At 72.2% G+C, this 20,621-nt stretch overlaps 3 protein-coding genes across 3 annotated transcripts; 1 reads left to right on the forward strand and 2 right to left on the reverse strand.

Moving 5' to 3' along the window:
* Positions 1–417: 417 nt before the first annotated feature.
* Positions 418–12,469, reverse strand: NFIX (nuclear factor I X). The gene is given in 9 exon segments (XM_068668517.1): positions 418–632; positions 1,206–1,235; positions 1,238–1,338; positions 1,870–1,990; positions 2,240–2,314; positions 2,419–2,449; positions 2,451–2,482; positions 5,249–5,780; positions 12,223–12,469. Coding segments are annotated over 9 exon segments (1,149 nt in total). The 5' UTR covers positions 12,250–12,469; the 3' UTR covers positions 418–432.
* Positions 12,470–14,357: 1,888 nt separating this feature from the next.
* GADD45GIP1 (GADD45G interacting protein 1) lies at positions 14,358–15,946 on the forward strand. Its single transcript, XM_068668519.1, has 2 exons — positions 14,358–14,716; positions 15,039–15,946. Exons 1-2 carry the CDS (start codon positions 14,400–14,402, stop codon positions 15,388–15,390), a joined length of 669 nt encoding a protein of 222 aa, XP_068524620.1. The 5' UTR covers positions 14,358–14,399; the 3' UTR covers positions 15,391–15,946.
* RAD23A (RAD23 homolog A, nucleotide excision repair protein) lies at positions 15,916–20,255 on the reverse strand. Its single transcript, XM_068668523.1, is given in 11 exon segments — positions 15,916–16,402; positions 16,405–16,434; positions 17,078–17,215; positions 17,617–17,692; positions 17,782–17,909; positions 18,290–18,310; positions 18,313–18,344; positions 18,643–18,682; positions 18,685–18,856; positions 18,941–19,102; positions 20,066–20,255. Coding segments are annotated over 11 exon segments (945 nt in total). The 5' UTR covers positions 20,138–20,255; the 3' UTR covers positions 15,916–16,328.
* Between the last annotated feature and the right edge of the window lie 366 nt (positions 20,256–20,621).

The following is a 20,621-nucleotide window of genomic DNA, read 5'->3' on the forward strand; positions in this document are numbered from 1 at the left end:
GAGCTCCCTTCAACCCCCATCCCTTCCCCCCCCCCCCTTTAAGTCCCCTTTCACCCCCCCTTTTAGCCCCCTCCCCTTTAGCCCCCCCCTCAACTCCCCTGTACCCCTCCCTCAGCTCTCCTTTAACCCCCTCCCCTTTACCCCCCCACCCCCCCCTTTAGCCCCCTCCTTTTATTCTCCCTTTATCCCCTCCCTCCCCTTTACCCCCCCCCCTTTAACCCCCTCCCATTTACCCCCCCCTTTTAACCCCATAACCCCCCCCTTTCACCCCCTCCCCTTCACCCCCCAACCCCCCCAGCCCAGGGGTCTGGAAGGAGAAGGGGGGGCCCAAGGGGAAGGGAGGGGATTCCGGGGGGGGGGAGGGCACCAAAGAAGAGAGGAAGAGTCTGGGGGAGGGGTCCCAAAGAGAGGTCCTGGGGGGGGGGGGGGGCATCAAAGTGGGGGATCCCGGAGGGAAGGGGGGGGTCCCAAGGAGGGGTCCCGGGGGGGGGTCCCGGGGGGGGGCTCACCGGGGCGGACGCCGGCCAGGACGGGCAGCGGGTGGTGGCCGAAGGCCATGCGGGGGCTGGCGCCGTGCCCCGAGAGCGCGCTGCAGAAATCCAACTTCCCCGACTTCTTCAGCGCCGCCGGGCCTGGGGGGGGCACGGGGGGGGCGTGGGGAAATGGGGAGGGTGAGGGGGGGGCACCTGGACCGCGGGGAACACCCCCCCCCCCCCCCCGGGGGGGATCCCCCAGCAGAAATCCCCCAGAGCACCCCTGCACCCCTCCGTGCCCCCCCCCCCAAAACTACTCCCCTGTACCCCTCCGTGCCCCCCCAGTCCAGCCCCCCCCACACTTTCTCCTCCTCCTCCCACAGCCCCCCCGCCAAGCCCCCTGTTCCCCCCCCAGTCCCCCATCGCCCCCCCCAGGTGCCCCCATCCCTCCTCCCAGACCCCCCCCACGCCATCTGCCCCCCCCCAGATTCCCCCCCAAACCATGCCCCCCCCGCACAGCCCCCCCAAACCTCCTCCTGCAGCCCCCCCCATTCCTCCCCCCAGGCCCCCCCCATCCCATCTCCCCCCCCCACCTGCCCCCCCCCGCAGACTCCCTCCCCCAAACCCCCTCCCCAGCCCCCCCAAGCCCCCCGTTCCCCTCCCCCATCCCCCCCATTTTATCTGCCCCCTCCCCAATTTATCCTCCCCACCCCCCCCCCGAGCGCCACCCACCGGTGTCCACGTCCCCCCCCCACGGCCCTGGCTGCTGCCGGGGGCTGGCGACCGCCCGGGCCCGGGGTAGAAGACGTCGTCCCCGGGCCCCTCCAGGTCCCCCTCGTCCAGGGCTTTGGGGCGCTTGGGGCCGCTGCGGGGACACCGCTGTCACCCCCCCGTGTCCCCCCCCAAAAAAATCCCCCCCCCCCCCACACACGGCGGGGTCACCCAGCTTGCCACCCAGGGACGCGATGGGGGGCAAAAAGGACACGGGGGTGCAAGGGGGGGGCTTTTTTTTTTCAGGGGGGGGTCAGGGGTCAAGTGTGGGGGGCAGATATATGGGGGGGGCGGTTTGAGGGGCTGGGGGGGGTTATGGGGGGGTTATGGGGGGTCCCACCCTGCCCCTGGGGACATGACGGGGGATGTGTGGGGGGCAAAAGGGACACGGGGATGCGGGGGGGGGGGCTTTTTTTGGGGAGGGTCAGGGGTGAAGCGGGGGGGGGGGATGTGGGGGATTGGGGGGAGATCCAGATATATGGGGGGGGGCGCACTTTGAGGGATGGGGGGGGGGGTTATGGGGAGTCCACAGGAGGGCTGGGGTTGGTCGTGGGGGGTCCCAGGGGCTGGGGGGGGGGTGTTGGGGGTGCTGGGGGGGGGCGGGGGGGGGGGCAAGAGGGGGTACCTGGCGGTGGGGGGGCCCAGGGGCCGGCGGCCGAGGGCGACGGGGCTGATGTTGTAGTACCCCCCCGGGCTCTCCAGGTCGGCCAGCGAGAAGTTGGGGCCCGACGCCGTTGCCACGGGGGGCTGGGAGGGGGCATGGGGGGGGGGGCACACGCGTGGGGGGGGGCACAGGTCACACGTGGGACCTCCCTGGTGCCCCCCCCCTTGTTCCACCCCCCCCCCATCGCTCCATTCCCAACGCCCCCCCCTCCAATCCCATGCCCCCCCCCCCCCCGGATGCTTCCGTGCCCCCCCCCAGGATGTTTCTGTGCCCCCCCCAGCCCCGCAGCCCCCCCCCCGCTGTGCCCCCCCCCGCACCCCCCCCCACTCACTCTGGGACACCCGCACCAGCTCCGTCACGTTCCAGACGCCCGAGGTCACGAAGCAGTCCTGGAAGGTCAGGTGCCCTGGAGGGGGGGGGGGGCGGAAAGTGTGGGGGGGGGACACACCGCTGGGGGGGGTCCATGGGGACGGGAGGGGGGGGTGGGGGGGGCGCGGGGGGGGCACTCACCGTTGGGCAGTGGTTTGATGTCCGCGTCCCCCCTGGGGGTTGGAGCTGTCCGATTGTCCCGAGTCTGGGGGGGGGGGGGAAGGGGTCAGCCCCCGCCCCCCCCCGAGACCCCTGCCCCCCCCATCACCCCCCTCCCCAGCCCCCTGCGCCCCCCCCCAGCCCCCTGCACCCCCCCCTTAATTCCATTCCCCCCCCCATCCCTTATCAGTGCCCCCCCCCCGTTCCCACAGGGTCACTCGAGGTGAACGCCCGCTGCGACTTCGCCCCCCCCGCCCCCCCCCGAGGCCCCCCCCCGCCCTCAGACACCCCCCATAGGTGCCCCCTCCCCCCCCCCAGGGGGGGCCCAGTGATGGGGGAACCCAGCAGCCATGGGGGGGGGGGGCTCAGGAAGCTGAGGGGGGGGCCAGGGGGGGCTGGGCCATGCCCGGGGGGGGGCCGAGGGGGGGGGCCAAGGAGGGGGGGGGCCGGGGGCCGCCATGGGGCCGGGCTGGGGGCCAGGAATGCGCTGGCCCCCGCCAGCGGGCAGCGCCAACAAAGCGGCCATTGTCTGTGCCGGGCTGGGGGGGGGGGTCCTGGCCCCCCCCCCGATACACCCCCCATCCCCTCACCGCCCCCCCCCCCCCAGCACCTTGCCCTCACCATGAGGTCGTGTCCCCCCCCCCCCCCCCCAAAAAAAATACCCACCGTATCGGGGGCAGGAGGATGGATCCCCCCCCTCCCAGACTCCCACCCCCCCCAGGTCCCCCCCCCAAATCCCCCCTCAAATCCCCCCCCTCACCCCAATGCGGGGCCAGAGGTCAGCCAGGTCGTGACCCCTGGGGGGAGCTGCTCACACCCATCTCTGTGCCCCCCCTCGGTGTCCACAGCCCCCCCCGGAGCTCCCCAGCAGAGGGTCCAGGTGCTGGGGGGGGCAGCTGCAGCCACCCCCCCCCCCTCCCCACGGATCCCCGCCCCCCCCCCACCCACACCTGCGTCCCTCGGACCCAGCTGTGCTGGGGGGGGGCAGTGCAGCAGTGACCGTGCCCCCCCCAGGGCTCCCCCAGGTGCCTACAGACCATGGAGCTGGGGGGGGGGCACCGGGAACCCCACAAGGACCCCCCCAAAAAGAGTCGGGACCCACTCAGAGTGAGGTCGGAGCACCTTGGGGGGGGGGTCCCAGCACCTGGACCCCCCCATGGAACAATTTTTGTGGGGACCCCTCCCGTGAAACAAATTTGGCAGGGAAGGACCCAAGCACCTGCCCCCCCCCCCCCCATAGACCAGATTTTTTTTGGGGGGGGCTGCTGGGACCTGGCAGCCCTGGCGGTGGGCAGGCCAGCAATGGGAGGGGGGGCGGTGTATGAGGGGGAACTTTGGCTCCGTTTTTTTTTTTTTGGGGGGGGTGGGGGGATCGTGTAAATGCAGGGGGTCCCCTCCTTGGTGGCGGGGGGGGGGTCCTGGGCACACGGGGGGGGTCCCGGCGGCGGTGCCGCAGCGCGGTTCGGGTGCCAACAGGCGCCGCCATCTTACGCACGGAGGGGGTTGGCACCGCGCCCCCCCCGGGCCCGCGGGAGCCAAAAGGGCCCCCGGCAAAAAAGGGGGCGGTGGGGGGGTTGGAAAGGGTGTGGGGGGGCCACACAGACGCTCTGGGGGGGGGGTCGGGGGGGGGGCAGGGCTGCGCACGGGGCCTCGTGCGGCGCATGGGGGCACGGTGCCAACCGGGGCCATTTTGGCGGCGCTGGGCGGGAGCCGGGCTGGGGCTGGCGGAGCCCTCCCCGGCCGGCCTGGGGGGGGCACGGAGGGGTTGGGATATGGGGGGGGGAAGCTGCAGGGCCCCCCCGTGCCCCCCCCCCGGGGACGTGCCCCGGTTTGGCACGCAGGCCTGGGTGCAGTGGGGGGGATTCGCCTGGCCCATGGCACGCGTGGCCCCCCACAAAGTGGTGCTGACGCTGCCCCCCCACCCCGAAAGCCCCCTGGGGACATCGAGGAGCCCCCCAGATCCACCAAAATTGCTCGCTCCAGCCCCAAAATCCCCCCTCTCTGGCAGCAGGACCCCTTCGCCCAGGCAGGGAGCGCGCGCGCACACCTGTGTGTGTGTGTGGGGGCCCTGCATTTTGTGTGCCCCCCCCCCAAATGTGTGTGTGTGTCCCCGTGTCACCCACCCGCACCCTGGCGGAGACAAAGGCGCCCGCTGGGTGCCCGGCGCGGGCACGGCCCCGCTGCAGGAGGGCGGCACGGGACGGGGCACGGCACCGAGCGCGGTGCTCGGCGCACGGGGCACGGCCCCCGGGGCACGGCACGGCCCCCGCTGCACGGCCCCCGGCCCCCGGCGAGGCCCCCGGTGCCCGGAGCAGGGCCCAGCCCCGCGCACGGCCCCCGGTGCAGGCTCTGGCACGGCGCGCGGCACCCGGCTCGGCACGCGGCGCGCGCTTTGGCACTCGGCGCCGCTTTGTGCGAGGCGCGCGGGGGCCGCACCCCCCGCTCGGGGCTGCCCTGCGCGGGCACGGGGAGGGGGCTGCGGGGACGGGACCCCCCCCACGCACACCTCCTCCTCCTCCTCGCTTCACCCCCCCCCCCCCGCCGGGGGCTGTCGCCGGCCCCAGCTGCGGCACTGCCCCGGAGCCGCGGCACCGCTCCAGCCGGCGCCGTGCGCTCGGTGCCGTGGCCGCGCGCTCGCTGCCGGCATCACCACCGGCCTGAGGGGGGGGTTAAGGGGACCCCAAATTTTAGGAGGCTGCTGGGGGGGGGGGGGGGGCAGAGAGGCGCAGGGTGGCTTCGGGGCCGGCTCCCCGCGGCGCACGCACACAGACACGGACACGGTCCCGGCGCTTCGCCGGCGCCCCGCACTCACCGGGCGCCTGCACAAAGAAAGCCAGGTAGAGGTCGAGCTCCTTGATGGTGACGCCGATGTGGTGCGGCTGCACGCAGAGCCCGGGGCTGGCGCACTGCGGCGCCTTGGCCAGCCGCTCGCCGTCGGTGCTCTCCAGCGGGACGCCCTTGAAGAGGATGACCATCACCAGGTCGAGCCGCCACACCTTGTCCGCCTGGCGCAGGCAGTCGATGCGGCGGATCTTGCCCTTCTGGTCGGGGTTGGAGAGGACGCAGCACGGCGCCTTCTTGCCGGTGACGGAGAGCACGAAGTCCTCGCGGCACTCGGGCCGGATGTCCTTGCGCAGCTTGGCCAGGAGGCGCGAGGCCCACTTCTGCTTGACCTCGGGCTTCTCGCCCAGCAGCTCGTCCTTGACGGCGCGCTCCTCCTCCTTCGACATCCGCTTCTCGTGCTTCTTGAAGTACTTGCGCTTGCGGGCCTGCAGGTTGAACCAGGTGTAGGAGAAGGCCCGGACGTGGGGCAGCAGCGCCTCGATGAACGGGTGGAACTCATCCTGCGGGGCAGCAACGGCGTCAGCGGGCCCGCGGCCGGCGCTCCCGGCCCCGCTCCCGGTGCTGCCCGGTGCCCGCCGCCCGCTACGGCCGCCTTCGGGGCTCGGGAACGGCCCCGGGAGCGGCGCGGCCCCGGCACGGGCACCGGGACGGCTCAGCACCGCTGCCCGCTCAGCCCCGGTGCCCAGCCCCGGTCCCTGCCCAGCCCCGGTGCCCGCCCAGCCCCGTGCCGCTGCAGCCCCGGTGCCCAGCTCGGTGCCACCGGTGCAGCCTCATCCCCCGGGGACGGCCACGAGCAGCCGGTCCCGGTCCCCATCCCCATCGCCACGACCGGTCCTTGCCGCCAGCCCCGCTCCTGGCCCCGGTCCCCAGCCCCGGTGCCGTCCATCCTCGTCGCCAGTGCCAGCCGTCCCCAGCCCCGGTTCCCGGTGCTCCGCAGCCCTGTCCCCGTCGCTTCCCAGCCCCGGTGCCTTCCCCGTAGCCCGGTCACCACCCGCCGCTCACGTCCCTGTCCCCGTCCCGGTGCCACCGGTGCGCGGTCCCCGTCCCTGACGCCGCCAGTCCCTGGTGCTGCCGGTGCCCAGTCCCCGTCCCCGGTGCCGCCGGTCCCCGTCCCCATCCGTACCATTGCGGCGGCTCATCCCTGCCGTGGGCAGCTGCCAGTCGGGCCCCGGCGGGGCAAAACGGGGCGGGGGGGGGGGGGGGGCAATAACGGGACGGGAAGGGGCAGGGGGGCACTACCGGCGAGAAGTTAACGGGGGGGCGAGGGGCGGGCACCGGAGCGGGTACCGGAGCGGCGAGCGGTGGGGTCCCGGTTCCCGACAGCACCGGGCAGGGAGGGGTCGGGCACCGGGGGGGGGGTGGGGGTGTCGCGGTTACCGCGGGGGTCCCGGTTACGGGAGGGGGTCCCGGTTATCGGCGGGGGATGCCGGCTACCGGAGGGGGGTCCGGGTTACCGGAGGGGGTCCCGGGCAGCGGGGGGAAGGGAGGGGGGGACCGGGGGGACCGGAGCCGTCTCGCAGCCGGAGCGCCCCAGCTCCAGCCCCAGCCCCGCCGCCGCCGCCGGGCGCGGAGCGCGCGGAGCCGCCGCGGCCCCTTTTGGCACCGGGACCGGAGCGGCGGCGGCCAATGGCAGCGCAGCGCGCGGGGGGAGCGCCCACCCCATTGGCCGGGACGGGGGGGGCGGGACCGGCCGGGACCGGCCGGGGGGGGGGGGGGGAACGGAGGGGGGGGGGGGAGGACCGGGGAGTTCGGGGACGGGACACGGGGGGAGCGGGGGGGGGGCTGGGGGGGCTCCACGCGTGATCCCCGTGCGCCTCCCCCCCGCCCAAACACCCCGTGGGTTCCGAGGGGGGGCCACGCGTGGGCTGCACGTGCCGGGGGGGTCGGGGTGGGGGGGGTTGGGGGGGGATTTGGGGGGGGCTCGGATCCCAAAACACGCGTGGGAGTGGGGGGGGGAGGAGGCGGTGCCGGCCGCGACCCCCGGGCAGGGAATTTGGGGGGGTGGGGGGGGGCTTGGCCCCGCGTCCTCGCGCGACCCCCCCCCCGCCCCAGGGGCCCCGCTCCCCTCGGCACGCCCTTTTTTTGGGGGAAAAGCCCCGGATTTTGGCTGCTTTCCCCAGCCCCGGAGCGGCCCCTGCGCGCGGCGGCGCGGAACGGCCCAAAACCTCCGTTTCTGCCCCCAAATCCCCGACGCGGAGCTCGGAGCCAATGCCCCCCTCTCCACCCCCGCCCCCCCCCCGTAATTAATTCCCTCTGTGCGAAGGATAAAAAAAAAAAAAAAAAAAAAAGGAAAGAAAAAGAAAAAGAAAGAGGAAAAAAAGAAAAAAATTGGGGAGTTTCGGGAGCGAGGCCAGGGGGAGGCTCCCAGGGGCTGCGCCCTCGCCCTCCTCAGCACCAAAACCCTCGAATTTCACCCCAAAGCAGCAGCACGGGCTTGGGGGGCGCTCCCCAGCCCCTTCTCCCCCCCCCCCCCCCCCACTTTTATTCATTTTATTTTTTTCCGTATTTTTTTCCCTTCCAAAAGCCCAAACCAAGCCGCAGCAGCGCAGCCGTGCCAGGGGAGGAGCGTCAAGGAGGGGGCACCCGGGGGGTCCCCGAAGCCCCCTCCCCACCTCGGGGCAGCCCTGGGGGTGCTGAGGGAGGTGCGAGACCCTCACCCCCCCAAAAAAAAAAACCCTCACCCCCCCCGAGGACAAAGACCCCCGGCTGCTCGGGGATCCTCGCTCCCCTCCCGGCCACCCCACGGCGGCCATCGGGGGGGCACCGAGGGATCCTGGGGGGGAGACCCTCTGCCATGGGAACCCCCATCGTGTGTGTGTGTGTGGGGGGGGGGGCGTCAGGACCCCCCCTCGCCCCTCGCCATCCCCCTGCATCCCGGGGCCGTGCCAGGTGGCCACGGAAGGATCTGGAGGCTCCCGGCCGGGTCCGCCCGCACGCCCGCGCCCTCGCGCCCGGCGGTGACGGTAGCGGGGCGCCCCGGAGGGTCGGGGTCCCCCGGTGTGGGGGGGTCCCCCGGTGGGTTGGGGTCCCCCCGGTGGGTCGGGGTCCGGCCCCGCGCTGCCGGGCTGCAATTGGCTGCGCGGCCCCGCATTGAGCTGCAGTCTTGGGCGAAGCCACGTTGCCGCGTCCGCAGCTGTAAGCACCCGGCAAAGCGCCAGCGCCCGGCTGCGGCGGAGGGGGAGGAGACACCGCCGAAAAAAAAAAAAAAAAAAAAGGGGGGGGGGGTAGAAAAAAAAAAAAAGGGGGGGGGGATCATCAAATAAAGCAAAAAAAAAAAAAAATATGCAGCCTTCTTCACCCCCCCTTTTCTCCTCTCAACACCCCCCCCCCCTTCTCTGGAGCCCCAGCAGCGCCCGCCCTCCCGCGCTGCTGCCAGCAGCCTCCCCCCTCGGCCCCTCGGCTTCGCCGCGAGAGAAAATAACCCAAAAAAGCCAGACTTGCCGCCAAAAATCCCCCCCCGCCCGCGGCCCCTTCCTCCGGGGCTGCCAAGACCCTTCCCCGGCGCTCCCTGCCTGGGGGCCGGGGGGGGGACACGAGGGGACCCCGCTCCGAGGCCGGGAGCTGCCGGCGGCCTCGAGGGAAGGCGTCGGGCTGGGGAGGGGGGGGGGGGACACACATGGCGGGGGGGGGGGACGCAGGTGGCGGGTGGGGGGCGTCCGGGAGGGGCCACGGGGACATCGACTGCCCGCGGCCACGTGGAGGGCCCGGTGACGGCAGCGCGGGGCTGGGGGGCGCGGGGCGAGGCCGGGGCTGCAGCACGGGGCCGGGGAGGTTTGGCACCGCAGGACCCCGGCAGCTGCCCCCCCCCTCCCCATCCCCGAGCCCCCCTCCCCGCCCGTTATCCCCGTGGCCTCCTGCCAGCCCCGGGCCGGGGGGGCCCCGCAGTGCTGCGGCGGCCAAGAAAGCTTTTTGTGGCCCATCAATAATTCAGGGCCCTCCCCGACCCCCCCAGCCCAGCCCAGGGCTCCTCCATTATTGATGCCACCATGGGCCCCGCTGCTTGTTGGGGGGGGTGCGGGGGGGCCGGGGGAGGCCAAGGGGCCGGGACGTGGGGTGGGGGCGCGCACGGCTCGGCACACGCGGCACGGACACGCGGCACACGCACGGCCTGGCCCCGTGTGTCCCCCCCCCCTCCCCGGCACCGCGCGGCGCCCACGCGTGTCGCCGCCCCACCCCGCCCCGGGCACCTCGCACGGCCTCGCACGTGGCGGGGGGGGGAAGATTTTAGGGGGGGGCCATCCCCATCCCGCATCGATTGCATCAGCCGCACCGCAGCCGCACGCGGGGCTGGGGGCAGTTGCGTGGCTGCACCTCGCCTGCCACGCGCGTGTGCCGCACGCCCCACGGATTTGGGGAGGGGTGGGGTGGGGGGGGGGGTGGGGGGGGGGCACATCCCTGCAGGCACCACACACGCGCGTGCACGCACGCAGAGCGAAGCGCGGGCGGGTTCCACGCGCGTGCCCCCGGCACACGCAGGCGTTAGGGCGCAGCCGGTGCCACGGCGCCGCCGCCCGCACCCGGCGTGTGCCCTGCGTGCGCTCCGGGCACCGCTCCCGCAGCCGGGCCGTGCGTTATTCCCCTCCAGAGCCCGTGGTGATTCCCCTCCCCACCCCGTGCGTTATCCCCACGGCCGTGCCACGCGTCCTGAGAGTTCCACCCACGCCCCACAGGGCCACGCACCGCACAGCCCCACAGGGCGGCAGGCGCCGTGCTGTAGGTGCTGCACCCCACAGCCCCCCCCCGGCACGCTGCTGTAGGGGCTGCGGCCCCCACCCCACGCGTTGGGGTCCCCACGTCGCGCCCCTCCATGGGGGCTGTTGTCGGGTCTGGGGGGGCCCCGCTCTGAATTTCCTCCTGCGTTTTCGAGAGAAAATGGCCACGGCACTCGCTGCCGCCGGCTCCGGTCCATGCGCGTGCCCTGCGCCGGGCTGTACCGCGGCCAGAACGCCCGATAGGGACGGCCACGCGCGGTGGCACCGTGCCACCCCGCGCCGAGTGCCGGGGCAGGGAGAAGCTCACAGCGGGGCCCCCCCGCGCCCCCCCCCGTCCACCCGGAGCCGCCGCGGAGCTGCCGGCACCGCCAGCGCCTCGTGCCACCGCCGCCCGTGGGCATCGCACACCCCGCAGGGGGGTTTCCTATAGGAAGGAGCGTGCCGGGCGTTATCACCCCGCTATAGGGGCGGTGATGCGCGGCCCCGCCAGGGCTCACGCACGGCGCGGCCGCTATAGGGGACGGGGATCGGTGCCGCCAGCCCCTATAAGCACCGCGCTGCCTGCACGGCCACGGGGCCCGGTCGCGGCAGCTGCCACTATAGGTGCCGCTATAGGTGCCGCTATGCGTGCCGCTCCCCGTGCCGTTATCCGTGCCGCAGCAGCCACGGCCAGCTCCTGGCGCGCGCCCGATGCCGGAGCTATAGGGAATGGTGGCAGCGGCCCAAAACCGCCCCGAATTGGGCTCAAAAAAAAAGGGAGGCAGGGTGGGAGAGCGGGGCGCAGGTGTGCACGTGTCCGTGAGCAGGCAGGCGTGCAAGCACACGCGTGCAGGAGGCACACGAGGCCGGCAGGCACACGCGTGGCAGCGTGCTGCAGCAGCGGGCACGCGCGCGGCACAGCCGCTCCCGCGAGGCCGTTGTGCACGTGCACGCGCGTGTGCAGCCGTGGGCACGCGCCAGGTGAGCGCCTGCCAGGCAGCGTGCCCGCGCACACACACGCACACACACGCACTCGTGCCAGCACACGCATGTCGCTGGCGTGCGCGGGCAGAGGCACACACGCATGTGCAAGGCTGGGCTGCTGGCGCGTGCACACGCGTGTGCGGGGCGGGCGCCGAAGCTGCGAGAAGCGCCGCTGGCCGCCCGCCCAGACGCAACCGGCCGCCAAAACCGCCCCGAAAAGCGGGAGAAAAGGGCAAAGGGAGGGGGGGGGGGGCGAAACCCAGCCAAGCCCCGGCTGCGCGCGGGGGGGGGGGGCTGCCTGAGCCTCCGCCGCCTCCGATGCAGCCCCCAGAATAAGGGGGGGCCCGGGGGGAGCCCCCCGCTATAGGGACGCAGCTCCAGGACTGAAACCTTCGGGGGGGGGGGGGCAACGGCACCGATCCCCGACGTCGTCCTCCCCCCCCTTTGCCCTGCCCCTCCCCTTAGAAGCCCCCCCCCCCCTCCGAAGCCAATCCCCCCCCATTCCCTTCGCCCCCCCCCGGGGCGAGAAGCGGCGGCCCCGCTCCGTGACACCCCCGCCCCGCACAGGGACCCCCGGTCCCGGTCCCCCCCTCCAGGTGCAGGAACCGGGGGGACCGCGGCGGCACCGGGAGCCCGCGGGGTCCCCGTTCGCGGCCACCGGGCAGCGCCGGGGCCGGGACCGCTCCTTGGCGCGGGGATGCCCCGGGAGCGGCCGCTCGTCCCGCTCCAAGCGGGACCGGGGCGGGGGGGGGGGGGGGGCGCGACCGGGACCGGGGGAGGGCGACCGGGGATGCGGCAGGGACGGCGGCAGCGGGCAGCAGCCCCCCCGCTCACCCCACCCCGGGGGGAGCCGCAGCGCGGGGTCCCGGGGCCCCCCGACCCTCCGGGACCGGGTGCAGCCCCCAGCGGGCACCGGGACCGTTCCCAGACGCCCCCCCCCCCTTCCCCCCGGGACTCCCCGCCGCTTTTTTCCCCGGTACCGGGACCTGGCACAGCCCCCCCGGGGGTCCCCCACCGCTACCGGGCGCTTCCACCGGGAGCGCCGCCTCCCCGGTACCGGGCACCGGGGAGATGGGGGGGTGGGGGGGGGGCAGAGGGGGGGGCTCCGTGCCCCCCCCCGGCATTTTCAGGGAGGTGCAGACGCGAAGCAAACCCCAAACCCTCCGGAGGGCGGCTCCAGAGCCCCCCCCCCGGTACCGGACGGCTCCCCCCGGTACTCCCGGCACCGTCCCACCCCCGGTACCGGCCCCCCGCTCCCGGCCCGTACCTGGGTGAGGCAGTACGGGGAGTACATGGCGGCGGTGTCAGCCGCGGCGGGGCATGGCCGGGGGGGGGCCGCGACCGGGACCGGGACACCGGGACCGGGGAACCGGGACCGGGACCGGGACCGGGCGGCGGCGGCGGCGCGGGGAAAGTTTGGCCGAAGTTGGGCGCCCGCCGCACTTTTGCCGGCGGGAAGCGCCGCCGAGGCCCCGCCCACCGGCCCCGCCCACCGCCAGGCCCCGCCCCCCACCGAGCCCACCCCGCGGTACGGCCACGCCCTCCCCCGGGATGGACCCGCCCCCTGGGTTGGGGACACGCCCCCCGGGCGCTTGGCCACGCCCCCTCGGATGGGGAGCCTCGGGGGACCGGGACCCCACGGGCACGGGGGGGTGGGCAGCGACATGTCGCGATAGAGGCGGGGCCGGGACACGGGCGTGGTGGTGACAGCGGCAGCGCGGTGACGGTGACAGCGGCAGGGCCGTGACCGTGGCGGGGCCATGACGGTGACAATGTCGTGACAGCGGCAGCATCGTGACAGTGCCATGTCGTGACAGTGGCAGTGCCCATGGCAGTGCCGTGTCGTGACGGTGTTGTGACAGTGCCGTGCCGGTGCTGTGCCGGTGCCCCCCCATCTGTCCCTCGGCCGCCGCCATCTGTCACCGCCCGCTGCCAGCGCTGGCACCGCCGCCGGCACCCCTTCACTGCCGGGGGGGGCACCGGGGAGTGGGGGGACATCAAGGGGGGGGTGACGTCAGGGGGGTGACATCACAGGGGGTGACGTCACGGGGTCCCATGGTGGGGGGGGGCTCTGAACAAAGCCCCAACAGTGCCGGGGGCAGGCTGAGCACGGGGAAGAGGGAAAGTGGCCCAAAATGGGGTGCCCCCCCCCAAGGAGGGGCATGGGGACACCCGGCTGCAGCCGGAGCACATGGTGACACGGCGATAGGTGTCGTGACATGCCACAATGTCAGAACACACCGCGAGGTCGAGACATGTTATGATATATCGAGACACACCACGATATGTCGTGACATGCCGTGATATGTCGGGGCATGCTGCAATATGCCGGGACACACTGCGATATGTCATGACATGCAGCGACACGTCCTGACACACCGCGATACATCGGGACATGCCATGATATGTAGCGACGCATGGCGATACGTCGCGACACGCCACGATATGTTGTGATATGCCACCTGCCAGCCCCAGGACACACACGGAAGGACCCGGGAGGGGGGGCACAAACGCCCCCCCCCCCCGGGGCAGAGCTGCAGGAAGGACAAAGGCAGCAGCACGGGAACCGTGGAGGTCCCAAAATCGGGCAAAACTGCCCCAAAACCCAGCCGCCTTCCAGCCCCTCCCACACCCCCCCCCCCGGACACCTGGGGCCGCGGGGAGGGGCGAGGGGGGGGCGGGTCCCCACGGCGGGGGAGGCCCTGGGGAGGTTTTGGGGCGAATTCGGGGGATTTTGGCTCCGGTTCGCGGCGGTTTTTCACCGGCTGCCGAGGCCTGGAAGCCATTAGGGCCCCCCCGGCCCCCCCCGGCCCCGCGGCTCGAGCCAAAGGGGGGGGAGGGGAGCCCGAGCCCAACCCCCGGGGGGGGCCCAGCGCTGGGGGCGGTGTGGGAGGCCGCCCCCCGGCTCATCCTAAATATCGGGGCCCCCCCGGGGCCCCCCAAATATTGGGACCCCCCCCCCGGGTCATCCCAAATATCGCAGCCCCTCCCCGGGTCATCCCAAATAATGTTCACGCCCCCCGGGGTGACCCCAAATTTCGCCCCTCCCCCCGGTGACCCAAATATCGGCCCCCCCCCCAGCACCCACAATATTGGGACCCCCCCCAGGAGTCACCCCCAAAATCGCACCCCCATCACCCCAAATATCGCGGCCCCCCCCCCCAAATATTGGTCCTCCGGGGTTACCTCAAATATCGGGGCCCCCCTCCCCCTCCCCGGTGCCCCCCCCTTGCCTCTACCCCTCCCCTCCTTCTCCTCCTCCCCCCCCCCGTTTTCTCCCCCCCCAACTTCGCCTCCCCGCCCCACTTCCGCCCGCACCTTCTTCCACTTCAGCCCTCACCTTCACCTACTTCCGCCCTCACCTTCATCCACTTCCGCCTTCTCCTTCACCCGCTTCCGCCCTTCTCCCTCCCGCCCGCCGCCACTTCCGCCCGGCCGCACAAGATGGCGGCGCCCGCTCTGCGGGGCCTGGCGCTGGGCCTGGCCCGGGCCGCGGTCCCGGTGCGGCCGTACCGGGCGGCCCCGCTGCGGCCCCGCGCGGTGTCGCGGCCTCTCCCGGGGGCCGAGGAGCGGCGGGCGGAGGCGCGGCGCTTCGGGAGGCTGGGGGAGGCGGCGGGGGTGGCGGCGGAGCGGCTGTGGCCCAGCCCCGAGGAGCTGCGGGAGCGGGAGGCGGAGGAGCGGGAGTGGGAACCGGCGCTGCGGGACCGGGAGGCGGAGCTGGAGCGGCGGGAGAGGGAGGAGGCGGCGCGGAGGGAGGAGAGGTGGGGACGGGGCTGGGGGGGGGGACCGGGGAGAGGGGGGGGGACCGGGGAGAGGGGGGGGGCACCGGGCTGAGGGGGGCACCGGGGGAACCGGAGGGGGCTGGAACCGGAGGGGGGGACCGGGGATGGGGTGGGGGGGGCACCGGGAGGACCGGGGAAAGCTGGGACCGGGGGGGAGGCGACACCGGGGACAGACGGGAGGGGAGATGGGGACCGGGGGAGGGGGGGGGAAACCGGGAACCCCCTCGGGTTCAGTCAGGGAGCACCGGGGCAGCTCCCGGTGCCCCCCCCGACCCCCCCCGTTCCGTTCCCGTCCCCGCAGGCAGCAGTTGGTGGCGCGGAGCCTGGCGGCGATGCCGGCGGCGGTGGCGGCCTGGAGGCAGGAGCGGGCGGAGGCTCGGGAGCGGAGCCTGCGGGAGGCTGCCCGGAGGCAGCGGCTGCTGGCAGAGGCGGGGGCGCGCCTGGGGGGCCCCCCCCGTGCCGGAGACCCCCGGGCCCAGGCGCTGCTGCAGGAGCTGGAGCGGGACGAGCGGCGCCAGGAGAAGCGGCGGCGGCGGCAGGAGCGGGAGGAGGCCGCCCGCAGTGCCCTGGCCGCCGCCGAGGCCGCCGCCGCCTCCCAGCGCCCCCCCCCCGGTGGGAGCGGGGTGGGGGAGGCCCCCCCGGAGAGCTCGTGAACGGAGACTCCCCCCCTGCCCCACAAAAAAAAAAAAAAAAAAAAGGGAGCGTTTTCCCAAAAAGAGCAGTCGTTTCCCCAAAATTGCTGGGAGGGTGCTGGGCTGACTGCCCCCCCTGCCCAAAAGACCTTGTTTTTCCCCAAAAACGTTTTCCCCCAAAAGGTGTCGTTCCTTTCCCAAAAGAGCCCCTTTTTTCTCCAAAAGACCCCCTGGTGGTCCCGAGGTGGGAGAGGCCCCCCCCCCCCCCCCCAATGCTCCAACAACTTCCCCAACACCCCCCCCCCCAAGAGGGATTGGGTTGTTTCCACCAAAATCCCTGTGCGGGGGGGGGGGTGCTGGGCTGACTGCCCTCCCCCCCAGCCTGAAGCACCCCCAAAACACCCGGTTCTTTCCCCAAAAGCCGCCCCTGGTGGTCCCAGGGCAGAAGAAGCCAAACATGTTGTTCTCCCCCCAGAAGCCTTGTTCTTTTGTTCTTTCCCCAAAATCTCACCTTCTTCCCCCAAAATCCAGCTGCTTGCACGCAGGGGCAGGTTTAAAATTCTGTATTTGATCTCTGCCCCCGGGGCTGTTTTCTTTCTGTTTTGTTTATTTTTATTTCATTTTTTTTTTAAATCTCCCATGGGGGCTGCCCTCCTCCTCCCCCCCCCCCCCCTTCCAGGACCAAACAGGGGAGAGGGAAATTTGGGGAGGGGGAGGGAGGAAGAATTGGGGGGGGGGAAACACAGGGAGGAAGCCTTTTTCCGGAGCGGGCCCTGGGGGGGGGGGGCAGCACCCATTGCTGTCCCCACCCACCCTCCCCGGGACACGGCAGGGCCCCAATGGGGGGGTCCCAGCCTCGCCCCTCCCCACACCCCTCCCTCCCCTGGGGGGGGGGGGGCGAGGCCGTGCAGCCCCCGGGGGGGGCCATGGGGGGGGTTCCCGGCCCCCCCGTGTGGGTCTCAGTCGTCGTCGAAGTTCTGGCTGAGCAGGAAGTTGGCCGCCAGGTTCTCGTTCTTCTCGCAGGCGAAGTAGCCTGGATCACCAGGCTCTCGGGGAAGCCAGCGCCTTCAACTGGGGGGGGGGGGGGGGGGAAGTTCACTCTGGGCCCTACCGACACCCCGTGGACCCCCCCCACAGCCTCCCACAGGAGGTGACCCCCCCCCCCCCCCAGGGGACAGTGACCCTGCAGTCGTGCTTTGGGGCGTTAAGTCTGGTCCCTACTGATGGCTGAGGAGCAATTCCCCCCAATTAACTCAGATTCCTAATTAATTATTGCTCCTCCTGCTAATTATTACAGCAGTTCCACTCCCTGGTCCCCATCACCCTCATTAAGTCTGGCTCCAAAAATAAAACACCAGAGCCCCCCCGCTCCCTCCCAGCGTTAACTCTGGTCCCTACTGACGGCCGCCCCCCCGCGCCCCCCCTCACCCTTTCTATGGCTTCTTTTTCCTGAGGCGTCACTTGGATGTAGTTCATCTGCGGGGACTCGTCCCCGATGGCCCCCATCTCGCCCTCCAGCTCGCCCAGCTCGCCCAGCGGCTCGTTCAGCATCTGGATGAACTGCTCCTGGTGCTGGCTGATTTGCTGGGGGGGGAGGAGGAGAAGGAGAAGGAGGAGGAAGGGGTGGGTTTGGGGGGTCCCGGGGGGGTTGTGGGGGTCCCGGGGGGGTTGTGGGGGTCCCGGGGGGGTTTGGGGGTCCCGGGGGGGCGCGGTACCTGCAGGAGCTGGGGGTTCTCCTGGCCCAGCTGCTGGAGCAGGGCGGGCAGCAGGGCCGGGTTCTGCTGGATCACCTGCCGCATGTTCTGGAACTGCGGCTGCTCCCGCAGGAACTCCAGCGGGTTCTCCCCTGGGGGGTATGGGGGGGGGGGGGGCGGGGCCCAGATAAGCCACACCCACCCCGGCATCGACCACGCCCACAAAGGGGTGGAGCTGGGGGCAAGCCCCGCCCCTGCCAGGGAGCCTAAAGGAGGGGGTGGGACTTGGGGGGAGGCGGGGCTTGCATCAGGTGGGCGGGGCTCCCCCATTAGTGGGCGTGGCTTCCCACAAGGGGTGGGGCTTCCTTGAGGTGGGCGGGGCCTCCAATCAGGCCACACCCCCATATCCCCCCCATCCCCACCCCCATCCAGGCATTAACCCCAAACCCCGCCCCCACCACAGGCCCCGCCCACCCAACCCAAGGGGGCGTGGTCACACCCTTGACCCCCTCCCACTGTGGGCGTGTCAGGCACAGGCCCCGCCCCCACCGACCTTCAGGCGGGGGCTGCTCCGGGGGGCGGCTCTCCTGCACCGGCGGCCGCTCGGGCTCGGGGCTGCCGGGGATGCCCTGGGGGGGGGCACAGAGGGTGAGGGGGGGTCGGGGGGGTGGCAGCCCCCTCCCCAGCCCCCCCGGCACCCCCCGGCCCCCCCGCTCACCGTCAGCAGGTACTCGACGGCGCGGTGGGGGTTGTTGTAGCTGGCCCGCAGCGCGGCCACCACCCGCTCGCGCTCGTAGCCCATGGACATGATCTCGGTCAGCATCGTCTCGTACTCCGAGCCCGTCACTGCGGGGAGGGGTCAGTGCCACCCCCGGACCCCCCCCCCAAAAAAACATTCCCCACCCCCCTAAAAACCATCGGCAGGGTCTGCCCTACCCCGCCCTACCCCAAATTCCCCCCACCCCTACCCAAAATCCCCCCCAAGCCCCTTCCCCCCCCCAATCCCCCAATTTTTTATTTTGTGCCCCCCCCCATATTGTGCCCCCCCATCACCCCTCCCAACCCCCCCCAACCTTTCCATCTCCCCCCTCCTCCCCATCCCCCACTTACCAAACCCTCCACGCGCTCCTGGAGCTCTCCCCCCCCCTTAGCCCTCCCCCACTCCCCTGCAGCCCCCCCCCTTGTAACCCCTCCTCCACCCCACGCCCACCCCCCCCAGCACCCACCGAGGGTGGAGGCAGCGTCGCCGAGCGCCCCGCACCACCTGGGGGGGGAACAGAGCTGCAAATTCAAGAGAGAGACGTGGCAGCGGGGCTCTTCTGACAGATTTAACCAGCCCCCCCCCCGGACCCCCTCCCCAAAAAAATCCCCCACCCATCCCCCTTTCCCTACCGCACCCCAAAACCCTCTCTGTATGCCCCCACCCCCCCCAAAACAACCCCCGAATCTCACCAAAACCCCCTTTGTGCTCAGCCCAGACCCCCCCCCCAGCTAATTACAGGTGGGGGCAAATAAATAAATAAATTTAAATCCACCCCCGACCTCCCCCCCCATTATAAACAGCCCCGCTCCTCCTCACCTGGCCGCGGGCTCCGCCGCCGTGAGCGGGGGGAGGTCCTGGGGGGCGGCTCCTCGCTGGGGGCTGCCGGCGGCGGGGGGGGGACGGCGTCAGCAGCCGGGGGGGGCCCCGGCGCTGGGGGGGGGTCCGAGGCGGTGGCTGCGGCAGCTTCAGGGGCGGCAGTGCCCAGCGCGGTGGCTTCAGGGGCGGCAGTGCCCAGCGCGGTGGCTTTGGCCTGCGGGAGGAGGGGGTGAGGTGAGGGGGGGTTTGGAGGGTGAGGGGGGGTTTGGAGAGGGGGTTTGGAGGGGGGGGGGGGCACCTTGGTGACCATGACGACGACGAAGTTCTTCTCGTCGATGCGGTACTCGCGGATGGGCACCTCGTCGCTCAGGATCTTGCCGGCGTAGATCAGCTTCTGGCCCGCCACGGGGAAGGCGTCGCTGCCCTTCTCCGCCTCGATCTTCTCCTTCAGCGCCCGCACCTGGGGGGGGGGCATGGGGGGGTCACCCCAAAACGGGGAGGGCAACACGAAAGGGGGAAATGGCACCAGGAGTAGGGGTATCCCAAAAGGGGAGGGGATCCCAAAAGGTAGAGCTCACCCTAAATAGAGGACGATCGCCCCCAAAAACAAAGTATCGCCCTCAAGTAGCAACAGTACCCCAAAAGCAGAAAACCGCCCAAAAACAGGGGACACTCCAAAAGCAGAAAATTTGCCCTAATTAGAGGAGCAGTGCCCCAAAAGCAGGGGTACCCTCAAAGGCTGAGATCACCCCAAAAGTGGAGGCACCCCACGAGGAAAAATCCCCCCAAACAGGAGAGAATCACCCCAAAAGCAGGGGCACCCCAAAACCCAGCAGACTGGCCACGAAAGCAGGAGCTCACCCCAAAAGCGAGGCGGGGGGGCGTTCTCATAGGCTATATCCCCGGGGGGGGCTGCCTGAGCTCCCCGGCCCCAAAAACCCCCGGGGCTGCCCCATTTGGGGATGGGGGGGGGTGGGAAGGGGAGCTTGGTCTGCACCGTTGGGGGAGGGAACGGGGGGGGGCGTCCGATTGGGACTGCACAATTGTGATGGGGAAGGAAGGGGGGTGGGGGGGGGATATGGGGGGAAAGGAAGGGGATTGGGGGGAGGCGGGGGCTGGGACTGCCCCATTTTGGGGGGCGGGGGGGGGCGCAGGATGCGGGGGGGGCCGCACCATTGCGGGGGGGGGAGCAGAGGGGGGGGGCCATACCAATGGGGGAGCGGAAAAAAACGGGGGGGGCAGCACCCGCCCAACCGCCCCCTGCCTCCACGGGCCCCCCCCGAGCCCCCCAACTCCCCCCCGAAGCCGAACCCGCCCCCCCCAACGCCAAGTGGTGGGGGAGGGGCGCCCCGAACGCCTCCCCCAACAGCCCCCAACCCCCCCCCCCCCCCCCGGCCCTGCCGCCCCCCCCGCCCCCCGGCACCGTCTCGTGCGGCTCCATGCGGATCTTGAAGGTTTGCTGCTGCAGCGTCTTCAGCGTCACGGTCACCGCCATGGCGGCGGCGGCGGCTCCGGCTCCTCCCGGCGGCCCCACAACATGCAACTCACGCCGCCGCCATCTTAGGCGCCCCGCCGCTTCCGCCACACGTGACCTCGCCGGACCGGAACTGGCGTCACTCCCCGCTCCCCCTCCCCCTTTTCCCTTCCCTTCCCGCCGTCGTCACGTGACGGGGGAGCTGCACACGGCGCTGTCACGTGATAGGGGACGCTGCGATGTCGCCCCGCAGGGTCACGTGACGGGGGTGATGCCGCCCCGCGGGGTCACGTGAGGCGCGGCGCGCACAAAATGGCGGCGCGCAGAGAAGATGGCGCGGGCGGACAGAGCCGAGGCGAGGCGGGCTGGGCCGGGACGAGCTTTAATTTAAACACAAACCGCGGCGCGGCCACCCACGGGCGCGGGGGGCGCCCTCACCCCACCCCCAACCCCCTCCAACCCCACCCCGGCACCGGGGCCCGCAGCTTCCCCCTCCCCCCCCGGT

The sequence above is a fragment of the Anas acuta genome, unplaced genomic scaffold, assembly GCF_963932015.1.
Source record: "Anas acuta unplaced genomic scaffold, bAnaAcu1.1 SCAFFOLD_317, whole genome shotgun sequence".
Classification (NCBI taxonomy): domain Eukaryota; kingdom Metazoa; phylum Chordata; class Aves; order Anseriformes; family Anatidae; genus Anas; species Anas acuta.

Bases quoted from the DNA above. Each gene is read 5' to 3' on its own strand.
- GADD45GIP1 (XM_068668519.1), top strand. From the start codon at position 14,400: ATGGCGGCGCCCGCTCTGCGGGGCCTGGCGCTGGGCCTGGCCCGGGCC. The intron at 14,717-15,038 runs GTGGGGACGGGG...CCGTCCCCGCAG, and splicing joins GCGGCGCGGAGGGAGGAGAG to GCAGCAGTTGGTGGCGCGGA.